The sequence below is a fragment of the Hyperolius riggenbachi genome, chromosome 1, assembly GCF_040937935.1.
Source record: "Hyperolius riggenbachi isolate aHypRig1 chromosome 1, aHypRig1.pri, whole genome shotgun sequence".
Lineage (NCBI taxonomy): Eukaryota > Metazoa > Chordata > Amphibia > Anura > Hyperoliidae > Hyperolius > Hyperolius riggenbachi.
Genome location: NC_090646.1, coordinates 241,203,301 through 241,228,437, shown reverse-complemented (window position 1 = coordinate 241,228,437; position 25,137 = coordinate 241,203,301). Strand labels below are relative to the sequence as shown.

Below are 25,137 nucleotides of genomic sequence, written 5' to 3'. Positions count from 1 at the left end.
AAGAATTACTGTGGCCTAAGGGGTACTGTTCTTAGCTGGTTTCAGACCTTACTATCTGGCAGGACACAGCAAGTATGTCTGGGCACACACTACTCTAATCCAGTGCCACTTGCCTATGGAGTTCCACAGGGTTCTGTACTATCACCATTACTCTTTGCAGTCTACATGCTCCCACTGGGCAAAATAATCCAGAACTATGGCCTAGGATACCATTGTTATGCAGATGACACACAACTGTATCTGTCCTTCAAGCCTGGCACCCAAGACCCATCAGCATCCATAAATGCGTGTCTAGTGGGTTTACAAAATTGGATGAACACCAGCTGGCTGAGGCTGAACTCTGACAAAACAGAGGTGTTGGTGGTAGGTAGTCCACACATGATGGATAAAGTTCAAAACGCTCACCACCTCAAACTAGCAATTGGGGGAGATACTGTACAGTATAAAGACTCTGTGCGAAACCTTGGGGTGATCCTGGATGGAAATCTAAAACTCAAACAGCAGATATCAGCTGTCGTCAAGTCTTCCTTCTTCCATCTAAGAAATATAGCGAAAATCAAACACCTTATCCCAGCTGAAGACCTACCTGCCCTGGTTCATGCATTTGTATCCTCCCGCCTAGACTACTGCAACGACTACTTCATTGGATCTACAGATAAGGTTCTGCGCCCCTTACAGCTAGTACAGAATGCTGCAGCCAGACTCCTAGCCAATGCCCCCCCGCAGCTCACACATCACCCCAGTACTGCAAACTTTTCACTGGTTGCCAGTAAAATGGAGAATCAATTTTAAGATCTGCCTGCTGACATTCAAGGCTCTACACCACATGGGACCCAAATGCATAGCGGATCTATTGAAACTTTATGCCCCTCCACGCACCCTCCGCTCTGCCAACAAGATGAAGCTGGTTATTCCCAGAACACACTTATCATTTGGTGCTCGGGCCTTTTCCTATACAGCCCCTACTCTATGGAACTCACTTCCACAATCAGTACGAGAGGCTCCTTCTCTGGACAGCTTTAAAAAAAGGCTAAAAACTCACCTCTTTTCCCTAGCCTTTGAGACTGCATAATGCAGGGTCACAGCGCTTTGAGTCCCCGGGGAGAAAAGCGCTATATAAATATTATTGTTATTGTTGTTATCGACCTAATGTGCAGCCCTGACCTAGACAATGCATAGGGGACCCAGTTTCCCAAGCAGATCCATGGCAGAGTACCATTCTGTATATTGGAAAGGTTTCACCCAATGAAGTATTTCCATTTTTCAAAGAAGCTTTTAGAGAGAGCATCTTTGTGCCGTAGCGCATCTGTTTTGTCTATATTGAACATATGGAGGAGCTCCTGTTGTATGTCCCAGGTGGTTCTGAATAGATCCATTTGTTATAAATTACTTTTCTAGCTGCAGCCAGTGTTATATGACATTGGGAGAGTCTTTTGAAGTTGAAGTGGCGTTAATTCCTGTTGAGTTTTATTTATTGAATTGAATAGAAATAGTTGTGGAGAGAGAGGTAGGTTTCTTTTGCATAGTTCTTTGATCAGTTGTTGAACTTCAGTCCAGTATTTTTTGATTACTTGGCAGTCCCATATGCAGTGAAAGATATTAGCAGAGGGGTTCGGCATTTAGGACACCATGGTTGATAGTGTGGTGGTGGGTGAGCATATTTAATATTGAATGTGAACTTTGCTCTGTGTATAAGTTTGAAGTGGGATTCTCTCCATGATTCCTTTTAGATGAATTGTCTGAAAATTAGGTTCCCAGCAATAATATGCTTAGGGATGTCTTCGTCTTCAAAGTCTCTGCACCAAGTTTTAAAGTTATGTAATGCTTGAATTTCCAACTTTTCATAGTTGAGTATCTTTTGAATTGTGGACAGGGGGAGCTTGTGAGTACCTGGGTTTAAAAAGTTATCAAGTGTGTTTATCATTTGTTCCTGGGATAGATTTCTCATTTGTTTTGTGACGTAAGATTTTACCTGTGCATAAAACAGGACGTGGTGTCTCGGGAGGTTATATTCCTGTCTAAGGTGATAGAAAGATTTCCACTTGTTTTTGTGTAAATCAAATAGTTGTCCTAGATTTCTTAACCCTTTATACAATACAATACAATAACATTTCTATAGCGCTTTTCTCCCATAGGACTCAAAGCGCTTAGGCTCTCTCAGATTCAGTAATTGGTAGTAGGATGAAGTATTCACACAACAAAAGTTATATTTCTGCAAATGCCAAACTGAACAGGTGGGTTTTCAGTCTGGATTTAAACATGTCCAGGGATGGAGCTGTCCTGACCTGTTGAGGTAAGGAGTTCCAAAACGTAGGGGCAGCATGACAGAAGGCTCTGGGACAAAAAGTTTCCAAGTGGACTCTGGGTATGACTAGATTATTAGAACCTGTGGATCTGAGAATGCGGGGATTGCTACGCAGCTGCAAAATTTCTTTCATGTATCCAGGGCCCAGATTATTCAGTGATTTCAATGTCAGTAGCCCGATCTAGAATAGGACCCTCCATTCTATAGGTAGCCAGTGAAGGGAGTGCAGGACTGGCGTGATGTGTCAGTGAGGGGGTTGGTTGGTTAGCAGTCTGGCAGCAGTATTCTGTATCAGCTGTAGGCGGTACAAGTCCTTTTTTGGAAGGCTAGTGTAGAGAGCATTGCAGTAGTCCAGTCGGGAGGTAATTAATGGCATGAACTAAAGTTGGTAGATCTTCTGGGGGGATGAGGTGCTTGATTTTTGCAATGTTCTTAAGGTGGAAATAGGATAATTTCACCACAGCAGAGATGTGAGTTCTGAAGTTTAAATCCCCATCAATTAGAACTCCCAGGCTAAGCACATGGTCGGAGCTGCGCAGATCCGTACCTCCTATTCCCAGTGGTAAAGACTACAAGTTAAGTTGTTTTGTTGTCATGCGCTGCCCTTCGATCCGAAGGACTTCAGTTTTGTCTGCATTTAGTTTCAGCCAGTTGTCATTCATCCATTGCTGTAGTTCATGTAAGCAGGCGTTTATAGTTAGAGTTGGGTCTGTCACACCAGGCTTGAAGGAAAGATATAGTTGGGTATATCAGGCCATGTTTTTGGATTAGTTTTCCAAGCGGTAACATGTAAATCATGAAAAGCAGGAGAGAGATGATTGAGCCCTGGGGCACCCCATACTTTAGTGGTACAGGGGTGGACAGGAAGGGCCCCATAGACACTTTTTGGGTTCTGCCACTCAAGAAGGATTGGAACCACTGAAGAACTATGCCATCAATGCTGCAGTATTCCTGTAGCCTGTTTATCAAGATGTCATGGTCAACTGTATCAAAGGCTGCAGGAAGGTCTAGCAGTATGAGGATGGAGAACTCTCCTCTGTCTCTTGCCATGAGCAGGTGGTTGCATATTTGGATGAGGGCAGTTTCAGTGCTGTGGTGTTTCCTGAAGCCAGACTGGAATGGACCATAACTGTTGTTTTGTAGGATTGTGGCTTCTAGCTGGAGGTATACAGCTTTTTCTATTAGCTTACCCAGAAAGGGAAGGTTAGAGACAGGTCTGTAGCTGGTCATTGCATCTGGGTCCAGGGAGGGTTTTTTGAGGAGAGGTCTGATGATTGCTTCCTTCAGTAAAGCAGGAAATATCCTCCCATATACCAAAACCTGCATGAGATATACTGGCAGGAAACCCAGGATGCCCCCACAGTGGCATATATTTAGATATATGCATGGGCAGGTTAATTTTTTTCTGAATTTCATTCCATGCTGCCCATGTGTCTTTAATTATTTTACTGGATTTAATTTTTGTGGGTAATTTGGAGAACTTTGTATGTAGAATTGCAGATAAAGACCAGGGTTCTGAGAAAGCTGATTCTAGTTGTGTATTTAAAAATATGTTAATATTGCATACTCTGGCATGTCTAAATAGGCAAGCCAGATTGTAGTTTCTAATGTTGGGAATTCCCAGACCCGCCCACTCTTTGGGGATTTTCAGCTTGGAGTAGGCTATCCTGGGTTTCCTGCCCACCCACAAGAGTCTAGTATACATCCTCTCCAACTCTTTGTTGTCTTGATGTTTGATTAGTAAGGGTAAGGTTTGAAGGGGGTATAGAAGTTTACCAAAAGAAATTGATTTTAATAATGCAGCCCTGTCCATGAAGTTGATGGGTAATGGTTCACAATGTAATAGCTGTCTTTTAATGGACGCTATTAGTGGTGGGTAATTGAGATTGCATGTTGTCGATGAGTCTCTAAATAGAGTGATTTCTAAATACTTGATTGTTGTGGATAATTTTATGGGAAAGAAAGAGGAGCACATCATCTGCAAACATTGTTTGAACTAGAGTCTCAGACCCTATTTTTATGCCTTCTAGTATAGAAGATAAAGTTTTGGCGAGGGGCTCCAGAGCCAGGTTAAATAGTAGAGGGGATAGTGGACTTCCCTGCCTTGTTCCTTTGATCAGTTTTAATCTAAGTGATAAAAATCCTTGTTTATAGACCTGAGCTGTAGGGAAGTGTTGTAATGCTTCTATTAATGATATGAAACGGCCTGTAAATTTCATTTGGGAAAGAGTTGCTCTCAACCATGTCCAATTGACATTATCGAAGGCCTTTTCGGCTTCTAGTAGCAATACAGTGAAGTTTATAGCTGTTTTAGGATACCGTTTTGCATTGTCCATGGTTAAGAGCACCTTCCTTACATTTGCTAGTGCTACAGCTGATCTATTTTTAATGAAGCCTGATTGGTGTGGGCCTATGAGTTTGGTCATAAGTAAGGCTAGGCGGTCTGCCATTATTTTGGTTAGCAATTTTAGATCTTGGTTAAAAAAAGTGAGATTGGCCTGTATGATTCAGGTAATAATGGGTCTTTACCTGTTTTCGGTAATATTTTGATGTAGGCATTATTGGCTGTTTCAAGGATTGTGCCTGTTTGCAGAATGGTATTGAACATTTTTTGTAAGTGAGGGGTGATTTCTGAGCGTAGTAATTTATAATATTCAGCACTGAGACCGTCTGGGCCTGGAGCTTTTCCATTGGCTAATGTTTTGATCGTGTTTTCAATTTCTTCTAAAGTGATGTGGTCATTTAGAAATTGTATATCAGCATCTGACAAGTAGGGGAGGTCTGTTTCATTTAAGATTGAGGCTAATTTGTTGGGATCTGGGTTTAGGCATCTTTCCGTATATAGGTGAGTATAGAAATTGTGGAATAGGGTGTTTATTTGAATGGGATAATGTGTTAGGTTTCCTAAGGTGTCTTCTCGTTCTGACCCATCTACCAGCCGCATCATGATCTGTTTCAACCACTTTTTGAGCTAGGCGTTTGTGAATTAGCTTTCCTCTCTTGTGCTGGAAAACAAAAAACTGCTCCAACCCACCATTTTTTTAGGAAGTCGGCCGGTGTAGAGTCCAGGTGCATCCATTCTCCTGTAGGAGAGCTACAACGGCTCGTAAATGTTTTAGGTGTCTTAGGATCATGGATCTTTTGTTTGGGGAACGTAGGCCCTTAACATTCCATGATATAGCACGTAAAGTCATGTTGTAGCTTTAAGGTGGATCAAAACGAAAAAGCCCCAATGCCGAATAAAAAGCAAATAGTCCCATCTGTGAGCCAACACAGTTTTTCCCCTCCCATCCCCCCCCTCTTCCCATGATGAACAGTATCATAGATATTTTGCATGCATTGCAAACTATTTTCCTGATAAACCTGTAAATAACATACAGTGCATATGAAAACATAACAATGAATCGCAAATTAGAGCTGTGACTTCTCTTCTTCCCTGGGGCTATGTCTTGAAAACATAGCATGTACGCTATAAGAGTTCTGTCCTTTCTTGGAGGCTATAAAGTTCTCATTATATGGGGAGTAGAAATTTTGGATGAATTGGTGTGCTAACACCTATCACAGTTAGTGGGGTTTTTATTTAAGCTTCTTCTGCCGCCCCCTCTGCATTTTCTTCTGGGGTGAACTGTGAAAGAAAGGTTTCTGCATCTTTTGCATCCCTAAAGGAGTGCTGTTTTCCATTTGGTTCTGTAATCCTGACGGTGGCGGGAAATGCTAAGGCAAATCTTATTTTCTTTTCAATGCATGCTGTGCAAGATTTATTAAACGTTTGCCATTGGCGGGAGACCTTAAGCAAGTAATCGTTAAACAGTCTAATGTGGGCTCCTTGAAATTCAAGCTTCTGTTTAATCTGACGATAGGCCCTCATGATCATTTCTTTTTCCGCGTAGTCTAGGTATTTGATCATTATCACCCTGGGTGGCCTGTTTGATCCTATGTCATTTTGTGGGGGACCCACCCTGTGAGCTTTCTCTGCTTTGCATGGAGTTGCAATACCTAGCAGCTGCGGGAGTTCTGTGGAGCGGAAGTTGAGCAATGTGGCACGAGCGTGTGACTCCGGGAGGCCTACCACCCTGACGTTACTCCTCCGTGACCTATTTTCTAGATCCTGGAGTTTGTTGTACATTGACGTTTTGTCCATTTCCAGCCTGCCTATTTTAAGTTTACATTGTGTATGTTCAACTACTACATTTGATATACGTTTCTCCGCCTGTTGTATGCGGCGGGTGTGGGCCTGCACCTCCTTTTGGATCTGTTTTTGAGATTGTGTTATGGCAGAATGTTTCATGTCCTGTAGCTGTGGGGTAAGTTGATGTACTACAGCTGTGGCTATATCATTATAGTCAGATGGGTCAGGGGGTGTTTGGCACTCACGGTTTTCAGCTGGATCTTCTCCATCATTGCCCCAGTCTTGTGTTTGATGGTCAGTGGATGTCCACGAACGAGGAGAGCTGTTTGGGTTGTCTTGGCTGCGCTGGTCGGCGGCCATCTTTGATCCATACGCGCGGCCGTGGTCACCCTTTTTGGTCTCAGAACGGGTCAGATAGTGATCCATAATGGCGTGTAGGGCTCCCGGGTTGTGGAGTGGATGCTCCTCTACTGTCTGCTGTGTTTGGTAGGTGTTGTTGCACGGTTGGTAGTCTCCGGAACGAACTCTGTAAGCAGAGCGAGCTGCTGGTTACCCGTTCATCCAGGCGCCGGAATCGGAAGTCTCTGTATTCTTTTATATCTTTCACATCTCTCCTGCTTTTCCTTGTTTCTTTTGTCTTCTCCTTTTACATTTTGACAATACCCATTGCTATCCACTCATGTGATGTCCGCTGCTAGATGCCAGGTCTCCTGGCACCATCGCTACCCACCATATCCCATTGCTCTGCACTGCCTCACCGGACCCACTATGACCACTGCTGCTGCACTTCTTTGCTTCAATTATTGCTAAACTAGAGACCCAGCAGAACCATTTCCATAGCTCCCTACAGGGTTCCCTTTACTCTGCACTACAGCCCCGGCAGAAGCATTTCCATAGCTCCCTCAGGAGCTTCCTAATCTCTGCCCCTGCTACTACTAATCTAGAGCTCCGGCAGAAACATCTCCATAGTTCCCTGTTCCCTGCCCCTACTACTACTGATCTAGAGCCCTCACAGAAGCATCTCTGTGGCTCCCTATTCTCTGCTCCTGCTACTGCTACAATAGAGTCCCAGCAGAAGTAACTCCATAGCTCCCACTGTGGCTCTTCATTCTCTTCCCCTACTACTACTAATCTAGAGCCCTGGCAGAAGCATCTCCATAGCTCCCTATTCTCTGCCCTTACTACTACTAATCTAGAGTCCCAGAATAAGTAACTCCATATCTCCCATTGGGCCCTCCATTCTCTGCTCCTACTACTACTACTACTAATCTAGAGCCCTGGCAGAAGCATCTTCATAGCTCCCACTTGGGCTCCCTATTCTCTGCTACTACTACTACTACTACTACACTACAGTCCCAGCATAAGTAACTCCATAACTCCCACTTGGGCTCCCTATTCTCAGCTACTGCTACTACTACACTAGAGTCCCAGCATAAGTAACTCCATAGCTTCCACTTGGGCTCCCTATTCTCAGCAACTGCTACTACTACACTAGAGTCCCAGCATAAATAACTCCATAGCTCCCACTTGGGCTCCCTATTCTCAGCTACTGCTACTACTACACTAGAGTCCCAGCATAAGTAACTCAATAGCTCACACTGGGGCTCCCTATCCTCTGTTACTACTACTGCACTAGATCCCTGGCAGAAGCATCTCCATAGCTCGCTCCGGGGCTCCCTATTCTCTGCTCCTTCTACTACTGAGTAAAGTGCTCACGTGAGCTGTAATGTGCAGAGACTGAAAAGCCTTCCTGTGCACAGCTTCACTTCACCATTCTCTTTGCAGTTCTGGTTTAGTAAATTAGCCATGAGATGCTAGGAAACAAATACATATTCTTACTCATTTTTATCACAAAAGTTGCAGGTGGAACTTTTACAGCTTCTGCAAGATCCACACTGGGGAAGAAAAAGGGGAATGACTTTGTCACCTAAGGACAAAAAACAAGAATTACAATGGAATTGTCAGTAAGGGAAATATGGTGAAAGCTGTAAAAGCATAATGACTGCAGAAAGTAAAATTGTAATATATTGCAACAGGATCTGGATAGGATGGCTATATGGGCACATACATGGCAGATGAAATTCAATGTTGACAAATGTAAAGTCATGCATTTTGGTCGTACCAATGGTCTAGCACCATACAAAATAAATGGGATACAGTTGGGAACATCAAACTTGGAGAAGGACTTAGGAGTACTCATCGACAACAAGTTAAATAATCGTACTCAATGCCAAGCCGCTGCAGCTAAAGCGAACAAAATTTTGGGATGCATTAAAAGGGAAATAAAAACTCGAGATGCTAGCATAATATTGCCCCTGTTTAACTCTCTAGTAAGGCCACATCTGGAATATGGAATTCAGTTCTGGGCACCACATTACAAAAAAGATATTGCAGTTTTAGAGCAGGTGCAGAGACGAGCTACAAAATTGATACGTGGGATGGAAGGTCTCGCTTACCAAGAAAGGTTAGATAAACTGGGTTTATTTAGTCTAGAGAAAAGACGCCTTAGAGGAGATCTAATTAACATGTATAAATACATTAGAGGGCAATATAATAGCTTGGCGGATGAGCTTTTTGTCCCTAGGCCTTCTCAAAGGACTAGAGGACATGAGCTGCGCATGGAGGAAAAACGTTTTAGCCATTTATTTAGGAAAGGGTTCTTTACAGTAAGAGTGGTTAAGATGTGGAATGCATTGCCACAGGAAGTCGTTATGGCAAACTCTATACCTGCATTTAAAGGGGGCTTAGATGCTTTCCTTGCGTTGAAAGACATCCATGGCTACAATTACTAGGTTATGCCTAATGATGTTGATCCAGGGATTTTATCTGATTGCCATCTGGAGTCAGGAAGGAATTTTTCCCATTTGGGGCTAATTGGACCATGCCTGGTGGGGTTTTTTTCGCCTTCCTCTGGATCAACAGGGGTATGTGGGGGACGGGCTGGAGTTGTACTTTGTACTGTTTGAACTCGATGGACGTATGTCTTTTTTCAGCCAAAATAACTATGTAACTATGTAATAAACAAAACCTCTGCTTATGTGCTGTTTTTTTTTTTTTTTTTAGGCTTCATTTTTGCAATGCTCTCAGAAACCAGAAACTTCTCCCCTTCACTGACGCTGCCTTCTAAGCCCATCCCAATGGGCTGCTCCCCAGAGCCCTGCACTAATAGGCCAGTGGGTCTGATCAATCAACAACTTTATTTACATCTCAGGTGACCATTTTAACCACTTGAGGACCTAGGGCTTTCTACCCCTTAAGGACCGGCCACTTTTTTTCCATTCAGACCACTGCAGCTTTCACGGTTTATTGCTCGCTCATACAACCTACCACCTAAATGAATTTTGGCTCCTTTTCTTGTCACTAATAAAGCTTTCTTTTGGTGCTATTTGATTGCTCCTGCGATTTTTACTTTTTATTATATTCAGCAAAAAAGACATGAATTTTGGCAAAAAAATGATTTTTTTAACTTTCTGTGCTGACATTTTTCAAATAAAGTAAAATTTCTGTATACATGCAGCGCGAAAAATGTGGACAAACATGTTTTTGATAAAAAAAACCCATTCAGTGTATATTTATTGGTTTGGGTAAAAGTTATAGCGTTTACAAACTATGGTGCAAAAAGTGAATTTTCTCATTTTCAAGCATCTATGACTTTTCTGACCCCCTGTCATGTTTCATGAGGGGCTAGAATTCCAGGATAGTATAAATACCCCCCAAATTACCCCATTTTGGAAAGAAGACATCCCAAAGTATTCACTGAGAGGCATAGTGAGTTCATAGAAGATATTATTTTTTGTCACAAGTAAGCGGAAAATGACACTTTGTGAGAAAAAAAAAAAAAAAAAGTTTCCATTTCTTCTAACTTGCGACAAAAAAAAAAATGAAATCTGCCACGGACTCACCATGCCCCTCTCTGAATACCTTGAAGGGTCTACTTTCCAAAATGGGGTCATTTGTGGGGTGTGTTTACTGTCCTGACATTTTGGGGGGTGCTAAATTGTAAGCACCCCTGTAAAGCCTAAAGGTGCTCATTGGACTTTGGACCCCTTAGCGCAGTTAGGCTGCAAAAAAGTGCCACACATGTGGTATTGCCGTACTCAGGAGAAGTAGTATAATGTGTTTTGGGGTGTATTTTTACACATACCCATGCTGGGTGGGAGAAATATCTCTGTAAATGACAATTTGTTAATTTTTTTTACACACAATTGTCCATTTACAGAGATCTTTCTCCCACTCAGCATGGGTATGTGTAAAAATACACCACAAAACACATTATACTACTTCTCCTGAGTACGGCGATACCACATGTGTGGCACTTTTTTTGCACCCTAACTGCGCTAAAGGGCCCAAAGTCCAATGAGTACCTTTAGGATTTCACACGTCATTTTGAGAAATTTCGTTTCAAGACTACTCCTCACGGTTTAGGGCCCCTAAAATGCCAGGGCAGTATAGGAACCCCACAAATGACCCCATTTTACAAAGAAGACACCCCAAGGTATTCCGTTAGGAGTATGGTGAGTTCATAGAAGATTTTATTTTTTGTCAAAAGTTAGCGGAAAATGACACTTTGTGAAAAAACACAATTAAAATCAATTTCCGCTAACTTGTGACAAAAAATAAAATCTTCTATGAACTCGCCATACTACTAACTAAATATCTTGGGGTGTCTTCTTTCTAAAATGGGGTCATTTGTGGGGTTCCTATACTGCCCTGGCATTTTAGGGGCCCTAAACCGTGAGGAGTAGTCTTGAAACGAAATTTCTCAAAATGACCTGTGAAATCCTAAAGGTACTCATTGGACTTTGGGCCCTTTAGCGCAGTTAGGGTGCAAAAAAGTGCCACACATGTGGTATCGCCATACTCGGGAGAAGTAGTACAATGTGTTTTAGGGTGTATTTTTACACATACCCATGCTGGGGGGGAGAAATACCTCTGTAAATGGACAATTGTGTGTAAAAAAATCAAAAGATTGTCATTTACAGAGGTATTTCTCCCACCCAGCATGGGTATGTGTAAAAATACACCCCAAAACACATTATACTACTTCTCCCGAGTACGGCGATACCACATGTGTGGCACTTTTTTGCACCCTAACTGCACTAAGGGGCCCAAAGTCCAATGAGTACCTTTAGGATTTCACAGGTCATTTTTGTTTCAAGACTACTCCTCACGGTTTAGGGCCCCTAAAATGCCAGGGCAGTATAGGAACCCCACTAATGACCCCATTTTAGAAAGAAGACACCCCAAGGTATTTCGTTAGGAGTATGGTGAGTTCATAGAAGTTTTTATTTTTTTGTCACAAGTTAGCGGAAATTGATTTTAATTGTGTTTTTTCACAAAGTGTCATTTTCCGCTAACTTGTGACAAAAAATAAAATCTTCTATGAACTCACCATACTCCGTACGGAATACCTTTGGGTGTCTTCTTTCTAGAATGGGGTCATTTGTGGGGTTCCTATACTGCCCTGGCATTTTAGGGGCCCTAAACCGTGAGGAGTAGTCTTGAAACCAAATGTCGCAAAATGACCTGCGAAATCCTAAAGGTACTCATTGGACTTTGGGCCCCTTAGCGTACTTAGGGTGTAAAAAAAAGTGCCACACATGTGGTACCGCCGTACTCAGGAGAAGTAGTATAATGCGTTTTGGGGTGTATTTTTACACATACCCATGCTAAGTGGGAGAAATATCTCTGTAAATGACAATTGTTTGATTTTTTTACACACAATTGTCCATTTACATAGAAATTTCTCCCACCCACCATGGGTATGTGTAAAAATACACCCCAAAACACATTATACTACTTTTCCTGAGTACGGCGGTACCACATGTGTGACACTTTTTTACAGCCTAGGTGCGCTAAGGGGCCCAACGTCCTATTCACAGGTCATTTTGAGGCATTTGTTTTCTAGACTACTCCTCGCAGTTTAGGGCCCCTAAAATGCAAGGGCAGTATAGGAACCCCACAAGTGACCCCATTTTAGAAAGAAGACACCCCAAGGTATTCCGTTAGGTGTATGGCGAGTTCATAGAAGATTTTATTTTTTGTCACAAGTTAGTGAAAAATGACACTTTGTGAAAAAAAACCAATAAAAATCAATTTCCGCTAACTTTTGACAAAAAATAAAATCTTCTATGAACTCGTCATACACCTAACAGAATACCTTGGGGTGTCTTTTTTTCTAAAATGGGGTCACTTGTGGGGTTCCTATACCGCCCTGGTATTTTACAGGCCCAAAACCGTGAGTAGTCTGGAAACCAAATGTCTCAAAATGACTGTTCAGGGGTATAAGCATCTGCAAATTTTGATGACAGGTGGTCTATGAGGGGGCGAATTTTGTGGAATCGGTCATAAGCAGGGTGGCCTTTTAGATGACAGGTTGTATTGGGCCTGATCTGATGGATAGGAGTGCTAGGGGGGTGACAGGAGGTGATTGATGGGTGTCTCAGGGGGTGGTTAGAGGGGAAAATAGATGCAATCAATGCACTGGGGAGGTGATCGGAAGGGGGTCTGAGGGGGATCTGAGGGTTAGGCTGAGTGATCAGGAGCCCACACGGGGCAAATTGGGGCCTGATCTAATGGGTAGGTGTGCTAGGGGGTGACAGGAGGTGATTGATGGGTGTCTCAAGGTGTGATTAGAGGGGGTCAATAGATGCAAGCAATGCACTGGCGAGGTGATCAGGGCTGGGGTCTGAGGGCATTCTGAGGGTGTGGGCGGGTGATTGAGTGCCCTAGGGGCAGATAGGGGTCTAATCTGATAGGTAGCAGTGACAGGGGGTGATTGATGAGTAATTAGTGGGTGTTTAGGGTAGAGAACAGATGTAAACACTGCACTTGGGAGGTGATCGGACGTCGGATCTGCGGGCAATCTATTGGTGTGGGTGGGTGATCAGATTGCCCGCAAGGGGCAGGTTAGGGGCTGATTGATGGGTGGCAGTGACAGCGGGTGATTGATGGGCGGCAGTGACAGGGGGTGATTGATGGGTGGCAGTGACAGGGGGTGATTGATGGGTGATTGATAGGTGATTGACAGGTAATCAGTGGGTTATTACAGGGGAGAACAGATGTAAATATTGCACTGGCGAATTGATAAGGGGGGTCTGAGGGCAATCTGAGCGTGTAGGCGGGCGATTGGGTGCCCGCAAGGGGCAGATTAGGGTCTGATCTGATGGGTAACAGTGACAGGTGGTGATAGGGGGTGATTGATGGGTGATTGATGGGTAATTAGTGGGTGTTTAGAGGAGAGAATAGATGGAAACACTGCGCTTGGGTGGTGATCTGATGTCGGATCTGCGGGCGATCTATTGGTGTGGGTGGGTGATCAGTTTGCCCGCAAGGGGCAGGTTAGGGGCTGATTGTTGGGTGGCAGTGACAGGGGGTGATTGAGGGGGGGGGGGTCTGAGGGCAATCTGAGCGTGTGGGCGGGTGATTGGGTGCCCGCAAGGGGCAGATTAGGGTCTGATCTGATAGGTAACAGTGACGGTTGGCGATAGGGGGTGATTGATGGGTGATTGATGGGTAATTAGTGGGTGTTTAGAGAAGATAACAGATGTAAACAATACATTTGAGAGGTAATCTGACGGCGGGTTTGCGGGCGATCTAATGGTGTGGGTGGGTGATCAGATTGCCCGCAAGGGGCAGGTTAGGGGCTGATTGATGGGTGGCAGTGACAGGGGGTGACAGGGGGTGATTGATGGGTGATAGGTGATTGGCAGGTGATTGACAGGTGATCAGTGGGTTATTACAGGGAAGAACAGATGTAATTAATGCACTGGTGAATTGATAAGGGGGGGTCAGAGGGCAATCTGAGCGTGTGGGCGGGTGATTGGGTGCCCGCAAGGGGCAGATTAGGGTCTGATCTGATAGGTAAAAGTGACAGGTGGTGATAGGGGGTGATTGATGGGTGATTGATGGGTAATTAGTGGGTGTTTAGAGGAGAGAATAGATGTAAACAATGGATTTGGGAGGTGATCTGATGTCGGATCTGCGGGCGATCTATTGGTGTTGGGGGGTGATCAGATTGCCCGCAAGGGGCAGGTTAGGGGCTGATTGATGGGTGGCAGTGACAGGGGGTGATTGATGGGTGATTGACGGGTGATTGACAGGTGATGGACAGGTGATTGACAGGTGATCAGGGGGGATAGATGCATACAGTACATAGGGGGGGGGTCTTGGGGGGGGGGGTCTGGGGAGAAGCTGAGGGGTGGGGGGGTGATCAGGAGGGAGCGGGGGGCAGGGGGGGGGATAAAAAAAAAATAGCGTTGACAGATAGTGACAGGGAGTGATTGATGGGTGATTAGGGGGATGATTGGGTGCAAACAGGGGTCTGGGGGGTGGGCAGGGGGGGTCTGATGGGTGCTGTGGGCGATCTGGGGCAGGGGGGGGGGGAAATCAGTGTGCTTGGTGCAGACTAGGGTGGCTGCAGCCTGCCCTGGTGGTCCCTCGGACATTGGGACCACCAGGGCAGGAGGCAGCCTGTATAATACACTTTGTAAACATTACAAAGTGTATTATACACTTTGTATGCGGCGATCGTCGGGTTAACATCCCGCCGGCACTTCCGTATGGCCGGCGGGATGTTGCGGCGGGTGAGCGGCGCCAGGCGGAGGCGGAGGATCGCGTCACGGATGACGCGATCGCTCCGCCCATGCCCATACAAGGACCGCCGCCAATTGTCAATACGGCGGTCCTTGCGGCGTCCACTTCCCGGCCGCCAATTGTATATACGGCGGTCGGGAAGTGGTTAAATCCTTGTGTACCGAAGAAAGGCCACTTCGGGAGTACTAGGAAATGGCACACAAATGTAACGCTAATGCACAAATAGGGGTGGTAAATAAAAATGTGTGCTTATGGAATCACATAATGTTATTGTAATGTGCAGGCATAATAGTTTCTTAGTATCTCTTTAACTCTTCCTGTACTGGAAAACAATATATTCCTTTATCTGCTACTAATGTTTTATTTCTTATGCTGGGCATTTCCGAGCGCATTTCGATTATTTTTAGGTCTAATGCCATGTAAAGTATGGCAAATCGACCTAACGATCCATCGAAACGTGAATCGGACATGTCGGAGATAATCAAATCGACGCGAATCGAGCGGCTCATCGAACACGGAAACACATCGTGTGTACCCAGCATTAGCTGTAATGCACATACAACTCATTATCTTATAAGTTTATTTTTGCTTCAGGTTCGCTTCAAGGCTTTAGGTAAAGGGTTAATTACATAGAAAGATTTTGGCCGCTTCCTTGTTGTTCCCAGATGCCTTTGTAACATGAATAAATAGGCTCGAGAGATACTGGGTGTGGGCAAAGTGTTTCCTCCTTGTAATTTCTTTGAAATGAGGTAAACACATTAAAACATAAGGAATATTTGACACTTGGGATATATACCATGTTCTTTTTGACCTCAATTATTTGTTTGTGTCCTGTCACTGTCATTTCCCTGGTCATCTTGCTGCAGAAGGGGACTAAACTGCAGTGATTCTCTAGTTAGTTACACCACAAAGGTTTCTATAACCCAACAACTCTCAGTTCACACTTCAGTCTGCTGCAGTTCACACACTGCAAGAGCACAGGCAACTGAAAAAAGGGGCCATTTATGTATATTGCCAAAAGGGGAGGTCCATATCAGCCAAGATAATACATATTCCAAGGGTTCCAACTAGGTTGTCCATCTCTATAAGGTATTTTGGCTTGGTATCAGCCTTGTCAAGTAAATATTTTTTTATTGCCAAGCTTGGTCTTCCAATTGTATGATTCATGTGTATATTTGTGAAAACATGTGTATAGCTTACTAGTCCACCACAATCTAACCAAAGCACAGAATATATTACAGTGACTCACAGGAACTAATTAGATTTGTTGTAGCTTAAACCAAATTGCAAAATACAAAGTAACTCCTATTAATATTCCAAACATAAGTCAAATAATGAAAACAGAATAAAATGGAACATAAACATGTCCCCATTGGTAGTCTTTATTCAATCAAAAAATGATGTTGTTGATTTCTCTTAGGTTACTGTATTTAGCAAGCTACAAATCAATGCATTAGGCTCACCTGGGTGTACATTAGTGACGTCTTGTCCAATGCTTTCAACAATTCCAATAGCTTCATGACCCAAAATCACTGGGAATTTTGTTGGAAATATTCCTTTCACTGCACAGTTATCTGATCCACATATACCGGAGGCAAGAATCTAGGAAATAAAACAATTAATAATACTAAAGTGCAACAATAATGTTGTTTGGGGGCACCTTAATTATTCAGAGTTGAATGTTTCCACTTGCAGACCACAGTTTCAAGGTATTTGGCCTTCATTCATGCAATGAATGGACCTGCAAGTCACTATCAGCAGGGATTGACTCTTAGCCCACATAACCCATTATCCAAATACCAGGTTTTTTTTTTATTGGTGGCATGTTTGTTCTTTGCTTAAGAAGAACATGTCGTGTTTTTGAAATATATATTTATTTTCATCTGAAAAACATCTTTCTGTAGAACTGACTTCATTCATGGTCAACCCATACCTTCAGCTGTATAAGAAACAATAAAATAATAAGAATTTTAAAAATGAAATCCAGGCAGCTTGCCTTTGGAAGCAAATAGCATAAATTCTTCCCTTAATGAAAACAATGAGCGCTAGTTAAAGGACATCCGAGGTAAAAAAAATAAACTGATGAGAAAAACAATTGTATCTGTCCTTCTCCTAAAAATGACTTTTTTTTACATATCCCACAGTTTTATTTTATATTTAAATCTAGTTTTTTTTTAAGTTTTTATTGTTTCACTGTCTCTGCTCAATGACACCTTCATTAAAGTATACCAGAACCCAAATCTACAAATTATTGACCCTTTTTATCTCTTTCCTGCTCTCAAAAGCCATTTACTGTCAGGAAAGTGTTTTATGACTGTAATTACTTATCAGTGAGGGTTATGCTATAGTCTGACCCAGTCCGACCCGGTTCCAACCCGGACAGAAACTGTCACTTGCATACTTTAAGTTTAAAGGAGTTATCAGGGATTTATAAGTAAAATAAGGGCTACTTACCCAGGGCTTCATCCAGCCCCAAGCTCCCAGCATGTCCCTCATCGCAGCTCGCCGAGGGACATGCTGGGAGCTTGGGGCTGGATGAAGCCACGGGTAAGTAGCCCTTATTTTATTTATAAATCCCTGATAAATCCTTTAAACTTCAAGTATGCAAGTGGCAGTTTCTGTCTGGGTTGGGACCAGGTCAGACTGGGTCAGACTATAGCATAACTCTTTCAGGCAGAGAAAGAAAAAAAAGGAACACAGCATAGTTATTTGTGTGCTAGGCACGGTACATACACATGTCTAACTCATGTCACATGTCACCTCGGTTGTCCTTTAAATGAAGCCCCATCTGGTTTACTTTGCTGGAAGGGAAGGAGGAGTGGCTATGAATTGGACCATGAGAATTTTGACTTTAAACTTTCCACCTGATGGAAATGAAAAAAAAATAATGTTTTTATTTCCATCAGATGGGTTCCATGTCTTTCATGTGAAATATTTTATAATGTCTTTATTTAATAAACGTCACAGGCATTAGGGGCATTGCCTGCATCTGTGTTGCCAACATTTCCAAAACACAATTAAATCAACAGGAGAGCAAGATCTTCCTTAAAGGAGCACCAAAAAAATTCTAAGTGTGGGTCCAGGCTGATGTTAGTGTATTTGGCATTTGAAAATAAACCAACAAGTTGTTAGAGATATATTTTGTGCCCTCTTACTTTGACTTATTGATAACAAAAGTTAAAAACGGTCAACCCCACCTGACGGCTTCTTTATCTACCAATTTTAGAGGTAAATCCTCAAATGTAAACAAAAGTAAATGTAAAGGAGTGATTGTCATGGCAGCCACACCTCCCTATTAATTGACATAATATTTAGTGGCTGTTATTTACAAGGCAGGCATGGTTGTGGTGGGGATAGAAGTCAGCCCCTTGCCCAATGACACATTGAAATCACTACCAAGTACACATATGCTGATTGCTGACCGACTATGGGGGGAGGAGGGCAATGCAAGACAGCTGTAGGCTGTTGGAAAGGTGGATATGACTACTGCTGATAGCAACTTTGATTTTTTTTTTTAATTGGAAAAACAAAATATTTTTGTAAAAAAAAAAAAATCATATTTACTGCCTTTCTGAGAAAAACAAAGGCGAGCTAGGGCTTTAAGCTAAAGGTGGGGGTTATGCATCGATTAGACATACAGCTCATTATAGCATCCTCCTCTCTTTCATAGAGTTACTCTTTATAGTATCCTCTTCTCTATTATAGATCTGCCCCATTATAGAGTTTCTTTTCTTATAGTCCCCCCATTATATTGTTTCCACCATCACAGTGCTATCTTGCAATTAGGGTTTGCCATTTGTCACATTTCCTAATAGCAAGCATTGCAAATGGCTATTTAATATCAACACAGGTCATCTCGGCGCACACTGCCAGCCACGTAGCACGTAGCACCAAACTTGGGCACCACCATAGCCATAATGCTATAGTGGTGCAGCGGGATTTTAAATATAATTTGTGTGTCGGCAATAGCCGGACTCCGAATTACTACTTCCACTGAGTTGCCAGAAATTTCAGCAGGGTGTGCCATCATTCCACTTACCCTGCGCCCAACTGACCGGCTGGACAAGACATATGCACTTAATATCCATCTGTGACACATGTACAGTAATTATGATTTCCGCAGACTGAACAATACCACATTTTCTTTTTTATGGTGATGGTTTTGCAGTAAAGGATAATTTTATGCATGTGTGTAGGGCGATATGTGCATTTAAAAGGCCTATACTATTTTTTATAAATGCCTCAAATTGAACATGAATTCAAAAAGTATTATTATTATTATTATTATTTAATCTATACGATAACTGCTTACTTCTTTTATCTCAAAGAAAGCATGATTTTAACAGTTTACATACCTTTATTCTAACTTCATGAGCTTTTGGTGGAGCCACTGTGATCTCTTCAATAGAAAAAGGCTTATGAGGTTCCCAGGCAACCGCTGCCTTGCATACTATATCCTTGGATTAAAAAAAAATGATAAAAATGGAAGAAGCCACAGCTAATAAACTTCTCTGTTCCATACTAAACTTAAAAACAAAAGAAAAAAACAAAAACAAAGCTTTGTTTTCAAATTAAAAGTATACCAATATTTTGTTGTTGATTTACTTAGACTTACTAATATACTGTATACAGCACAACAGTGTCCACTGCCTGCTCTCCCATCCACAATGAACGGAACATCACTTGCAGATCACCCTCCCCTTCCTCCTCTTCTGGACCAAAATCCTTTTCTCCTTTTCTTCCTCTCTCAGTAAGGGAGACAAATTACAAAGAGGAAGTCCTATATTTCCTATCTCTTTCCGAACCAAAGCTCTTCCCCCTTGTTTGTTTTGAACTGCTTGGAAATGACTATATAGCATTGATGTTGGGAAAATAGCAGGCCTACCTCCTTCTTTTAAGGCTGCCATACACTGGTCGATTGCCACAGTACACTGGTGCTGAATGTTTGGTGCACAGGGGGGTAACAATAGGGGCTGCAGGCCCTGCACCTGGATGTTTCTCTCTAGCGTCAGACACTAGAGCGAGGAGCATCTGTGGTGGAACGCAAGGAAGGTATCTGCCGTTGCCCGCCGCCTGCACACGCGCTTATTGAAGCTGGAGGGGAGAGCCTGGGGTGAGAGGGGGGGGCAAGGCCGCCCCCCCCTCCCCGCCGAGTGTGGCCATGGCTTTCCCCTCATGCTGCTTCCCTCCAGCCCCCCAAAACGGCCCTGAGCGGACCCCGGGAGGCGGTCAGAATCTCTGCAGGGGGGCCCGGTGACTCCTAGTTACGCCCCAGCTGGTGTAATATGTTGCAGACATTGTACAGCAAATGCAAACTGCACAAAGAATGATGAACAGTAAAAGGTGATTTAACAATATACTTTGCAGACAAACAGCCCTGGTTCTCCCTATCTAATATAATGTTTTGCAATAGCAAATGTAGTAACATAAGCCCCATAAGCCTCAATGTAATGATGATGAATAGTGTTCAGGGGCATAGCAATAGACCCTGCAAGTGATGCAGCCACAGGGGGGCCCAGAAGCTGCAGGGGGGCCCATGGGGATAAGTTTCTCCCTGTCCTGAGAGACTGACAACTAAGGGTATGAGAGAAAAAGCTTTTTGCTCTCTACACAATTGTTCTAATGATTGCATCTGCCCAGCCACTGATAAGGAATCAAACAAAGTTTTGCAGTCACAGATTTGTAGACAGGGACGTTCAGTGTGCAGCAGGGTCTTGTGTACAGTGCCCTGCACCCAGCCTCTTGCCCCTTCCCCAAGTGCTCTATACTGTAGTAATGATAGAGAAGTCTGCAGTGCCAGTTCTGCTCCATCGGAGATGGACAGAGTGAGTGTAATAAGCTGAGGATGGGAGCACAGTCGTCTATCGGTTTTCTGTATGTGTTTTCTGCACACCATGTGTGTCTGTATGTGTGAAAACATGAACATTTTATCACAGACGCTTATGTAATTGATAGAGAAAATGCCTGCAGTGCTTCACTGTTGTCTGTTTTTATCTGCATGGGGAAAACATATTCAAGTGTGCACTAGCCAATTGAATAACATTGCTTTACCTGTGCAGAAAGCGAGTGGGGGAGGGAGGGGGCTCTATCCAAAGTTTTGAAGGGGGGCCCAGTGATTTCTAGTTACGCCCCTGATTGTGTTGTTAATTTTTATGCAAAAGGAAAATGTTCTTTCTAGTTTTGAAACCATTGAGCTGGGTATTTACATTATTCGTGGGACACTCAGTGGGAAATCCCACAATGCCCAGGGCTTCTGCAGAAGACAGACGGTCTTCAATCAGTGATTTTTTACCATTATGCCGCCATTCAAGAAAACACTAACAATAAATAAAATATTCTAGAGCATTAAATAAAACTTGTTTCAAAACGTTGTGAATTATATAAACAAGAATTTTCTAAGCAGACACAGAGTACCTAGCAAGCTCATGGTAAACCAGAATTCCTAGGAGTGCGTAAGGGGCTACAATGGACCAAAAATACCTCTTACTAAGATGCTAAGGAAAAAGCCACCTTACTAAAATGCTAAGCAGACATTGAAGACTGTTGCAGAAATAGAGCAAAACATGTTATGCACCACTACAAAGGGTAAGTAAAAAAGACAGGTCAGATAATAACTCACTACATTCAAATGATAATAATTTTCTTATATAAAAACTATACTTTTCCTGCAGTGCTCATGTCTCTGAAAGTAGGTGATTTTCTTTCTTCCCCGGTATTCACTGCTTTCTATCGTCTTGAGGCTTTGTTGTAGCTTGCTGCATTGATAGTGAATATTCCCCAATAGGATGGAAGCTCATTCCCCCAAGATACTTAAATAAATGGATTGAGGAGGTGTTGATGGGTTAATGTGATTATTTGCTTTTTCACTGTAAACCAGGGCAGGTTTTGCTTAAACAACCTTTAGTTGTTACTGCTCAGATCATGTGGTATTGGTTGCTCTATGCAGTACAGTGTTTTATTTGTCATTTCGTATGAATAGTAATTCCCAGCAAAGATAGCTGAATGGACTTGCAGTTGATAAGTTAGTAATGTGTTCTCAGACGAATAAATGGCATAAATGATTACGTAACGATTTTATAAATTATATTTCAAGAAGGATAGGAGGCGCCCTTATAATGTGTTCGGTGTTCCCTTGTATATACATGGAGACTTCACTTGACTTGATAAAAAGTTTGGTAGTTTTATTGACATAAAGCACTTTCGACAACGCGTTTCACGGTACAAACCGCTTCCTCAGGTCAGGTTAGTGTGCTTAAAAATTAATAAACAAATAACATAAATTGGCGCTCGGCAATAGGTACATTAGAAAAGGATGACACGTATACTAAATTACAGAATAAACAAATATAAAAGGCTAATATAGATGGTACATCCTAGAAAAAATGTTTATCCTTATCGGATTCTTAAAACAATGTACAAGGCATATATACGTTAGGTAAGACGTGTCGGGGTGGTCTAGCAAATATGTGGGTGAATAATAAGATATACTAATTTCATACAAATGGGGGGGGGGAGACCCCTAAACATAGGGGTGGCCAAGGGATGGGGGGGGTAAGGGAATAAGGGATTAAGGAGAAGGTAAAAACCATATAATCAGCGGGGCTGGGGAAGGGGCTAAAAATGTCATACAGTAGTTGCGTCTTAAAACGGCCCTGGTTAGGGGGTTCAAGCTGTAAAATGCTAATGACACCTCTGTGTGGCACATCCATCTAGTGATCAACAGAGGCGTGCTGGAGGCCCTGTTAATTGGGCATATGTGGAGGCTGGATGCAGGCAGTGCGGGATTTCACTGTCAGGTAGGATGAGAGAGAGATAAGATCCGGGCAGTGCGGGGTAGTGCTGTTAGAAGAAGGTATATAGCATGGTAGGAGGGGGTTAGGAGCTTACCTGGGATGTGTAGACCAGTGCCAGAGCGCCAAGCCGAACGTTGGATCGGCCAGCGCTATATATATCTCTGAAGATGTGGAGGAGCCCGGGCGGGACAGCCACGTGTGTGTGGGACGCAGGAGGGCGGTCCCTGGGATAGACAGGGGGCGTGGCTGGGGTCCGTGACCACTCTCAGGAGGGAGCCGCTCAGTAGCGTAGTGGATGCGACCTTGCGGTCGCATCCGACTGACGTGGAAAAGGAAATTAGGCTGGCCTGCGACGGGTGTAAAGGACGTAGGATAGTACGTCAGTGAGCGGTGGGCGCATGTGCCTGAGTTAGTCCGTGCCATGTTGGAAAAGGGCACGGCAGATGGGCAGAGAAAAAAAAAAGGAAGAAAGAAATGTTAGTAAGGGGCTGGGGAGGGTTATGGCGAGTGTGGCTAACACTAGGGGGTAGAGCACCATTAATTAAATAAAGTTTTATGGAGTTCAACTGCATTTAGCAAAAATAAAAAATAAAAACGAAGCACCCATTATAATTACGGAGCAAATCTGCACCTATAAAATGCTGCCATCTTGTGGCCAAATAAGAAAAATTGTAAAAAATGTACCAACTCATTAAACTTGAAGTATTAAAAATACACCAAATACTGACGTACAGTGGGAGAATGCAGGGACAAAACACATAAATACATGTCAAAAAGTAGTTATTCAATCCGTTATCTCAGGTATAGTGTCTATAAACATTTCATTAGAATAAATTAATTTAGAAAACGATAAATAAATATGTACATATATAAAAGAATATAAGAGAATAAATAATGATATCTTATGGCATTCCCATAAATAACAAATTCTCATGCTAAGAGAAAACCTGAACGTTTAGGGCAAAGTGTCCACGGAATGTCAATTCTAGAGTACATCCTAGCATACACTTATGGGCATAAATAATATTATAAATTTATGAGACTCTGTAAATGCAATAGTTTCAGACCTATTCAGTAATCATGAGAAAGGACTGTAGTATGAGAATATACAATCAAGGTTATGTATATAGTAGGGGTGTAGATCAGTAAGGACGGCGGGGGGAGGGGGGGATGGGAGGGCTGAACAAGGACGGGGAACACAGGGGAATGATGAAGGGTGAGTGGGCGGGGTGGGGAGGGCTGACCATGGGCGGAGAAGTAGGGGGATAGAGGAAGGGAGGATAGACAGTATTTTATAGGTGCAGATTTGCTCCGTAATTATAATGGGTGCTTCGTTTTTATTTATTTTTTGCTAAATGCAGTTGAACTCCATACAACTTTATTTAATTAATGGTGCTCTACCCCCTAGGGTTAGCCACACTCACCATAACCCTCCCCATCCCCTTACTCCCATTTCTTTCTTCCTTTTTTTTTCTCTGCCCATCTGCCGTGCCCTTTTCCAACATGGCGCGGACTAACTCAGGCACATGCGCCCACCGCTCACTGATGTACTATCCTACGTCCTTTACACCGGTCGCTGGCCAGCCTAATTTCCTTTTCCACGTCAGTCGGATGCGACCGCAAGGTCGCATCCACTACGCTACTGAGCGGCTCCCTCCTGAGAGTGGTCACGGACCCCAGCCACGCCCCCTGTCTATCCCAGGGACCGCCCTCCTGCGTCCCACACACACGTGGCTGTCCCGCCCGGGCTCCTCCACTTCTTCAAAGATATATATAGCGCTGGCCGATCCAACGTTCGGCTTGGCGCTCTGGCACTGGTCTACACATCCCAGGTAAGATCCTAATCCCCTCCTTCCATGCTATATACCTTCTTCTGACAGCGCTACCCCGCACTGCCCATATCTTATCTCTCTCTCATCCCACCTGACAGTGCAATCCCGCACTGCCTGCATCCAGCCTCCACATATACCCAATTAACAGGGCCTCCAGCACTCCTCTGTTGATCACTAGATGGATGTGCCACACAGAGGTGTCATTAGCATTTTACAGCTTGAACCCCCTAACCAGGGCCGTTTTAAGAAGCAACTACTGTATGACATGTTTAGCCCCTTCCCCAGCCCCTCTGAGTATATGGTTTTTACCTTCTCCTTAATCCCTTATTCCCTTACCCTCCCATCCCTTGGCCACCCCTATGTTTACCGGTTATGGGGGTCTTTCCCTCCCCCATTTATAAGATATTAGTATATCTTATTATTCACCCACATATTTGCTAGACCACCCCGATACGTCTTACCTAACGTATATATGCCTTGTAC

At 43.3% G+C, this 25,137-nt stretch overlaps 1 protein-coding gene and 1 long non-coding RNA gene across 3 annotated transcripts in view; one reads left to right on the top strand and one right to left on the bottom strand.

The window, feature by feature from the left end:
• LOC137504106 (uncharacterized) overlaps positions 1-9,819 on the top strand; it is a 38,475-nt gene extending 28,656 nt beyond the window's left edge. Inside the window, exon 3 of the long non-coding RNA XR_011019420.1 lies at positions 9,498-9,819. This is a non-coding gene — a long non-coding RNA (uncharacterized lncRNA). The remainder of the gene's footprint in view (positions 1-9,497) is intronic.
• Positions 1-21,819, bottom strand: part of LOC137504099 (NADP-dependent alcohol dehydrogenase-like) — a 47,961-nt gene extending 26,142 nt beyond the window's left edge. For both annotated transcript variants that reach the window (XR_011019417.1, XM_068232091.1), the window contains exons 1-4: positions 21,690-21,819; positions 19,385-19,486; positions 16,493-16,631; positions 8,274-8,361 (exon numbers count right to left, since the gene is read on the bottom strand). Coding sequence is in view for 1 of the 2 variants with exons in the window: in XM_068232091.1 (XP_068088192.1) it covers positions 8,274-8,361; positions 16,493-16,631; positions 19,385-19,486; positions 21,690-21,707 (347 nt within the window). In the remaining variant the exon portion in view is untranslated. The remainder of the gene's footprint in view (positions 1-8,273; positions 8,362-16,492; positions 16,632-19,384; positions 19,487-21,689) is intronic.
• Between the last annotated feature and the right edge of the window lie 3,318 nt (positions 21,820-25,137).